General features: G+C 36.2%; 1 protein-coding gene across 1 annotated transcript; it reads right to left on the bottom strand.

The window, feature by feature from the left end:
• Positions 1-156: 156 nt before the first annotated feature.
• LOC128680007 (serine/threonine-protein phosphatase 2A regulatory subunit B'' subunit gamma-like) lies at positions 157-4,713 on the bottom strand. Its single transcript, XM_053762649.2, has 7 exons — positions 4,266-4,713; positions 3,627-3,978; positions 3,056-3,227; positions 2,508-2,696; positions 1,786-1,922; positions 998-1,211; positions 157-481 (listed from the first exon to the last, which is right to left on the bottom strand). Exons 1-7 carry the CDS (start codon positions 4,441-4,443, stop codon positions 254-256), a joined length of 1,470 nt encoding a protein of 489 aa, XP_053618624.1. The 5' UTR covers positions 4,444-4,713; the 3' UTR covers positions 157-253.
• Between the last annotated feature and the right edge of the window lie 3,773 nt (positions 4,714-8,486).

Here is an 8,486-nt window from a genome sequence, read left to right as displayed (position 1 = left end):
TAGATTTTTCCATTTATTTTCTTTTCTTTTAAAAAAGTCACTTTGTAATTTCAACACACTTAAATTTTCAAATTCCCCAACACCCTTCCATAAACGTCATTAGTGTCACTCTTCATTATCACATTACATTGACGTAACGTCTAATTTCTTTTACACTTTTAATATCACCACACTTGAGTCTACACTGAATTCACTTTTTAATATCACTAATCTTGAGTCTTCCAATCGGGCCAAACTCCCCTCTATCTATCTGTCAGGCAGTGTGGTCGGCGGCCGCCAGCGCCTCCCTGTTCTCGTAGGCCCAGAAGCCGTGCAGCTCCAGCAGTATGGACACGGCCGTGTGCCCGTGGCCGCTGCGCACGAGGTCCGCGAGGGTGATGCGCGCGGGGTGGGAGGGACGGATCATGTCGAATATCTCGTCTTTTACGTCTTCGAAGTTCACTGGTTCGGCCCCGTGCGCCACCATTTGCTCTTGTATCGCCTGAGAAAAAGTAAATAAACTATGGAAACCTTCAAGTGTAAAATGGAGGACTTTGTCCCGCAGCGGGACACATAATGGCACTAAATAATAAATACAAATAAAATTTAAGTTATTATGTTGACTGTGACTTAGTTAAAGCAGTTTATGTAGCCAACCGCACCTAAAGCTACCCTGCATAGAACTCTATGCAATAGCATTAGTGGCGAATTTTCAATGATTTTTACGCCCAACAGTTATAGCCTACTGGGTTTTTGTTTATATCAATTATGAAAAGTGATTTTTAAATCCAAGATAGGTGAAAATACTATGCCAGTAATATAGGGTCAACTATTTTTTAAAATTTAATATAGTAATTAAAAAAAAGTTGATAGGTCCAGATATAGGTGTAGTTAGGTCCAAGTACGTTTGTAACAGTGACCGTAAAGAAGTAATTCAGCATAAACTCATAATTATTTCTAAGTGGAAATACTAAGAAAAGTAAATACTATACTCAAGTAATAGTGACAAAATGCTAACCTTAAAAAAGTAATTTAGCGTAAACGCATCCAAATATCCCTGAGAATTGATATCGAGTACTCGGAACAGGTATGCCAAAGCGGCTGGCTGTCTCCTGTTCTCCAAAGCTAGTACTAAATCTAAGTACGTCTTGTAGTCCATTTCTCCGTCATACGTGAGGCACTGTTGGAACACTCGTTGTAGGAAAGCGCGGGTTAGGGTGCCTGACCCGTAACTGAAATAAACGATAAATTAACTAATTTTAGACATATATTTTAAACTTTCGCGTTTCATTATCTTTCATATTTTATACCACACAACGGTGGTTAAAAAACTGAAAAAAAAACACCCAACGGATTTGGATGCAGTTTTCACTGTTGTTTAGACAATTTATTCACAAATTCGAAATTCTTTTTTAAAATACTAAATAACTAAGTCTACGGCCGACTTCCAAAGCGCAGGTGAAGAAGAAGCGGCGCAACAAACTTCACCGCAGCCTTTTCTCCAAAGACGTCAATTAACAAATGTAAATAATAAATGTAGATTTTATGCATATGTATAAAAAATTAAGAGGAGGAGGATGAATCCACATCATTATTTAAAATGTCAATATTTAAATAGAAAAAAAAACGATTTAGTACATAATCAATAAGATTATTAGAAATTGTCAAAAATAAATAAATAAAAAGCTAAACGTACTTAATCATGTCTTAAACCAATTATAATTGTTATGAGAAGAGGAATCAATGCGACATACATAGAGAGAGAGAGAGATATGGGAATAAAGAGAGAAAGAGTAAGAGACTGACCCCTGCAGCTCGTTGATGCTGAGCATGCCGTTGTGGTCGCGGTCGAGGTTGAGGTACTGGCCGTACACGCGCAGCGCGGACGCTGCGCTGAACCAATTCTGTTCCTGCAGCTCCATCGGCAAGTCTTCTTCGCGGAGCTACAGAACAAGTGGTTTTTTTCTTGTGATAAACTATGACTTTCAATTATGTTTTTTTTACCTGACTGCGTAGGAAGGGTATTACATTTCGTGCGTATCTTGTATGTATGTTAGTTATTTATTACCTCATATCTGCAAAAACGGATTTAGCATGATTGGGCGTTACATTCGTCTTAGCTGTTCGAATGTTCTTAAATAGAAAAATGACTGGAAACGCTATCGATATGGCAACAGCAAAATAAAATAGATCCGTAATCCGTTGAACGGATTGAGCTAAAATTTTATAAGTACATATTATAAAAAATAGTCCTCTGCTGCATCTGTCTGTTCGCGATAAACTCAAAAACTACTGCACGAATTTTCATGTGGTTTTCACCAATAGATAGTGTGATTCCTGAGGAAGGTTTAGGTGTATAATTTATTGTGTATTGACTCAAGTGAAGTCGGGACGAGCCGCTAGTTTTCGATTCATACAAGTGTAATTTGGATTACAATGCTTTATTATGATGAACTGTGGTGCACTCATATTTTTGTATACATTTCTCTAAATAGTGAAGGGGTCAGATTTCACTCATCAATTATTACCTCAAGAAGGTCATCAAGGAAAGAGCAAGACAGCACATCCCGTATCCTCACCCGTCCCACTCTCAGCGGGTCGAGGAAGAAGAGGAACTTCCTCGCAGCGGTGCACACATAGAACGAACTGAATGAGGAATCTAGACCATCTAACGCTGCCAGAGACGGGACCAGTTCTGCTATATAACTCTCCAGATCCTGAAAATCGTGGTACCAACAATAGAAATATTGATTGATAAAGCATGTAGTGGATTTTATTTTTGTAATATTGATTTGTTTTGCTTAGTTATTTTCTTGTTGTAAAATATATCAATAATATAATATTACATACATATTATAAAAAGAAGTCCACCTTTTGCGTCTGTATGAACATGATAAACTCAAAAACTATTTTTGTTGTTTTCACATTTTTTTTTCTTTATTCCTATCTCCTATGTACAGACATAGTCCACTTACAGTTTTATTATATGTATATTTATATTCTTGTATTTCTTTTTTTTATTAACAAACTTCATCATAATAAAATCACTTAAAAATATTATCACATGAATACTTACATGTTCTGTAAGATAACCTTGCCCGGTGACGTCATACAGTGACAGTCCTATCCTGGTCTGCTGCAGCCACACCCTCCTCATCACATAGTTGAACAGAGACACCCCCCGCACGCGCCCTACACCCCCCTCTGCCGCTTGGAGGCGCCCAAACACTTCTGCTGTGAAATATGGCCTGTAAATAAAATATTTAAAACATCCATACTATTATTATCACAGACTTATATATAAACCTCATTATTAAGTGAAGTGTGTCACACTTTCACAGCTAAACTGCTGGACTGATTTTGATGAAATTTTTAATTGATAAAGTTGATGATCACCGATCAAATATACACAGGTAAAGCTGCAGGAACAGGAAAAGTTTAAATATATATTGACAAAAAGACAAGAAGTGTTTATTATCTGTGTGTGACTGTGGCCAGTCTTAACAATGCAATTTCAGTTTTTATAGACAATTATTTTTTTGCAAACATACAGTAGATACATATTTTATAGCAATGTGTTTAAATAAATAGGTAGAGTAGAATTGTCTTCAACAGTCAAGGCTTTAAATAATTTATTAAAGACTTACTTATACTTTGGTCCCGCCTGATCTCTAATTTTCTTAAACTGGAAATAATCTATTGTCAGCTCGTCATTGTTTGCCATACTGTAACTACCATTTGATTTCTCTATCAGTGCCCATAAATGCTTCAATTCACTATTATCTAACAACTCCTTGCTTTTCTTCTGTAGAAACTGAGCTCTAGTCTCTTCTCTCAACTTCTGATTCAGGACTTCATCGTTCCGAGGCAATTTGAAGTAGAATTTGGGTATATTCTTGTAAGACTCTTGATTCCCATCAAGTTTTGGTTTGTAGAGCTGTTTGAATGTTTCTATTTCCAGTTTCTCGCTTTCTTGTTTTGTCATGCTCGTTCCTGTTTCTGTGTTTAAAAATAAAATATTAATATTGCCCAACCAGACTAAGAAGAAATGATGCTGAGCTGGGATCCTTTTCGGCATAGACTCCATTAGTTTGTAAGCAAATGTTAACACTGAAACTTTTCCCGAAAAAAGTATTTATTTCTTTATGGCAGTATGTGTACCTAGGTATACTGAAAGTCATTGGAGATTAAATCAGGAGAGAAAGAGTGATGGATTATTATATAAAAAAGAATGGAAATTAAAAACGAAGGAAATAAAACAAATAAATTTAAAACATTGCACTTACCATCCAATTTTTTGATGTATTTTCGTAACCTGTTTTTGAGTTCATTGTTTAGTTTCTCATTCTCTTTATCCACTGGTTTTGATTCTGTTGATACGTTGTTGTTTACATTATCCACGGGTTTATTTTCCGTCGCTGAGTCACCCATTTTTAAGTTAGAATTTTGTTTGTAAATAAACATTAGAAATTACACAACACAGGTTGCCTCGGAGACATTTCTAGTAAATAAATATTTTTAAGTTTGTTTCAATCAACGTAAGGAAGTGGGTTAAAATATAAACACTTTGTTATGTCAACTTATACCATTTATAGAGTCCTTTTTATGCACTAATAATATTTGATATGTAACAGTCAAAAGACCCTTTTTAAATTAAAACTTTATCTGAATTTTAAAATAAATAAAAAAACAATAATTTCGATTTCAAGGAACTTATTTTCTAATGAAATGGATCATATTGTTAGTTTCTCTATCGTCCAACAGATGGCAGTGTAAAGTTTGAACTATTGGCCGCTAGGGGCGTTTGATTGACACGTTGAAGTCTTTTGTAAAAAGTAACTACATTCAACATAGTTACTTCATAATCATATAAGAATAGTAATTGAATTTATTCTTAGGTATATGACCTATAGGCCATCACATTTAAAATTAGGTACTTCTAATCATTATATATTCTTACTCCAATATGAACATTCATTCCAAATAAAAAATAATACCAAACTGCATCCAATAAAATGTTAACAAACAGATTACAATAAATATACCTATGTACGTAAATCACATAGGTACATTTTGCTGTTTTCGGCGTGTACGTTAGTAATGTTTTCATAATATATGGAAAGAACTAGCGAAACAAAATAGCATCATACCTGTAATAAAAAATAAATTAAAAATTTAAGCATGTAAGTATAGGTAACCTCCGACGCCGAAGTTGGCATCCTCTCACCTGCTAGAAAAGACCTGGCTCCTGGACCTGGCCTGGCGGGTTCCAAACGGCTGAACACAAAATTTTCAAAGCTAAGAACATTCTCGATTAAATTGTCTTTTTATATAAAAAAACTACTTCAAAAGCAGTAGTTTCCGTGACAGTAGTAGCAGCCATGCTATGATGCGACGAACAGACGTACCTACAGATACAGGCACGTAAACTATGCCATTATGCCATATTTTTCTCCAGAGTTAAAAACAACATTAATAATTTATATTCTTAACAGACAAAGCTACGGTTCACCAACTTAAAAATCGATTATCTTATATCGAGATGAAGCCATTTGTCATCGTTTCGAGCCGCAGAATTGCAGCGTTTACGTGAAATCGGAGAGAAACGGATGCGGTGACCGCAGTACCCGAGGTGCGCTGTGGAGATAGGTAATGTGGAAAGGATATTTTATTATGTAAGAAACTTATTTTCTTACAAGGGGTATTTTTAATGATTGAATGAATGAATGAATGAATGAATTTATTTATTTCAAAGTAACAAAGACTCATTTTGTTAGTGCTTAAATACTATGTTAGTATACGAATAAAACTAAACGTGGCCATTCCTGCACCACTCCACATACATATCGATACTATGTTTAACACGCTTTATAATCGTTATTTGTTGCGCTACCCTCATTATAGGTTCTGGGCTGGCAGAATCATCCATCAGACTACACATCGGTAGACAGTTTAGTTCACTAGTGAGTATGCGACTACCTGCCATTAGATGGCGGTAAGTAGTCGTTAAAGTCATGTCAGATGCCTTTAGGCGACTTGAATAAAATCTGACACCAGTGTTAGTAATAACACACTCGATATGATGATGATCCATCAGCGTCGTAGCACAACTAGGTATCTGTCTCATCCTCGCGTGTTCCCGGTTACACCCGGAGCTGTGATGCCCCGAATTCCAATTATTCCACGTATAATAACTCTAAGAAAGTAACTCTACCTAAGAGTAAAAAGCGCGAATTCTGGAATACACCCTAATTAAAAAATATTTTTGTGTACTATAGTCAGTCACATTTCTAACAATCTAAACTCGGAAATCTGAACTCGGAATTTTCTGGAAAACCGACCCGCGAAGCATAAATACATTCCTAGTTCTTACGAAATATTCACACAGACATACTTAAAGATTTCCATAGACATCTATAACAATATAAACAACGCTGTACAATCTATATATCTGTGTCAATCCAATAAGTTTCACTGGCAATGTCTTGACAGCGTATTACGAGACGTAAATAAGAAAATTAACCCCTCGGTGCCGGCCCTAGACTCAGTTTGTATAACGTATACCCAGGGGCATATTGATAGAATTACAAAAAATAAAATAAAAATTAACCTACCTACATTTAATGGGTTACGGGTACCATGTGCTCTGACGCTGATTGGCTGACGAAATAGCCAAGACGCTCAGATGAGAGATTGAGTCATGGGAGTAGCTCTCGATGTTACGTTTTTATCACTTTTAAAAAAATACTAAATCAAAATCGGATAATTTATTAATATAATTTATTACGATTTTGATTTAGTATTTTTTTTACCGGAGCTTCGGAGCTCCGCTGTCATAGAATATTTCGTTCTTCTTCTAATAGTCATATTTCTCATGGCTGAGGGACACTCAGCCACCCTCACCCTCGGAACGGATCGTGGCCATTATGTGGATGGAATGTAACACACACAATTGCCTAGGTAATATTAATAGATTGGTTTGCCATTGCCTTCTCATTTCACACATTAACTTACGATGTTTTCCTTCAACAGAAGCAAGTGGTAGTAATATGAATACCACATGAGTCAGATTGGTACTTAAACTCAATTTTGCTCGAGTAGGATTCGAACGTAGGAAATTTCAGTTTACAGGCGGTCATCTAACCACTGGACCACCAGCGCTTTATTAGTTGCTGCTCCGAGGCTTTCGTGAAAATATAAAAAATAGCAACAATTTAACATGATACAATCTGTTAGAATTACTAAATAACAGTCGCCAAAAAAAACTTCGGATGAAGGAAAAAATCTTGGCTGCGGCAAATCCGAAAATGGACCGGGATAGCGAGCGAGGCTGAGCTATTTCGCAGAGCGAAATACAAAAAGGTCCTTTTGTTCTTAAGAATACTGATAGCTAACTATCTAGCTGAAGACGCACCCGTAGAAGAAGAAGAATGGGATAATTACAATTTTGCCCTGTTCCTATCAAGTGCTAGGGCCGGCACCGTCGATGTGGTTACACGTTAACTGAGTGAATTAGTAGATCATTCACTGTATTATATTGCACTGGTAGAAGTAAGATAACTTAATATGGTTTTTAACTTCAAATACTTATATGAATTTCTCATTAGACAAGCAGATGGTGTATTAATATTGAAGATGGTGTATCCAAGATGGGCTCCCAACGAGTGAACTCCACACGCACAAGACACACGCCACAAGACCTATCTGACGAAAATAAAAGCTTGTTCAAAAAAGACATTTAAAAAAAAACTTGTCCTTATTCTTTGCGTGTCAAGTGATATTTTCCCGATAGGTGATTACGACGCGGTTACTTCCTTAAGGTAGTCCCGTCCCATCCCATTTCAATCAATATTCACAAATTATTAACATTTAATAATCACAACACAATAACACCACGAAAAGTCATACAAATTAAGTACCGCACCAAGTTTTACCGGTTAGTTTTGCAAATTTTCCGGCACAGAAAGAAATAATTAGAGAACTTTCGTTGTTACTATTAACGTTTTACGTAATATGCGTGTGATTATGTCTGTTTGTATTACGATCCGTACTGTTTCACATAATACAGGTAGTGCGTATGTTTATAACATAACTGTAGCACAAATCATCTTAAAATATATATGAAACAGAAGATTAGCTCGCGTGATATGAAACACTTGATTTCAATTATTATTGATATTCCTTTCCTTACATATTATAAAATCGAAGTCCTATGCCGCGGCTGTCGGATCGCGATAAACTCAAAAAGGGGTCCAGTGCAGTGCACAGCAACCGTATGAAAAAGGCGGGAAAAACATATATCGATAAATACTGTATGTATGGGTGTACAGTCACTGAAACGAACACACGTGAGGGGGAGGTAAACATCCGCATCCAAAATGCCTTACGATGTAGCTCCGCATTATATAAGGTTCTGACGTCCAAGCTACTAAGCAGAAAGACAAAGTTGCTTATTTACAAAACAGTAATAAGGCCGATACTCTCATATGGTTGTAAAGCTTGGACGC

This window comes from Plodia interpunctella, chromosome 22, assembly GCF_027563975.2.
Source record: "Plodia interpunctella isolate USDA-ARS_2022_Savannah chromosome 22, ilPloInte3.2, whole genome shotgun sequence".
Taxonomy (NCBI): Eukaryota; Metazoa; Arthropoda; class Insecta; order Lepidoptera; family Pyralidae; genus Plodia; species Plodia interpunctella.
Note: the sequence above shows the minus strand (reverse complement) of the source record. Positions and strands in the feature narration are given on the sequence as shown.

Excerpts from the sequence above, each read along its gene's own strand:
- LOC128680007 (XM_053762649.2), bottom strand. The coding sequence starts at position 4,443 with ATGTTTATTTACAAACAAAATTCTAACTTAAAAATGGGTGACTCAGCG. Across the intron at positions 3,979-4,265 it reads ATACATCAAAAAATTGGATG|AAACAGGAACGAGCATGACA; the intron begins GTAAGTGCAATG and ends TTTTAAACACAG. Across the intron at positions 3,228-3,626 it reads CAGGCGGGACCAAAGTATAA|GCCATATTTCACAGCAGAAG; the intron begins GTAAGTCTTTAA and ends TTTTATTTACAG.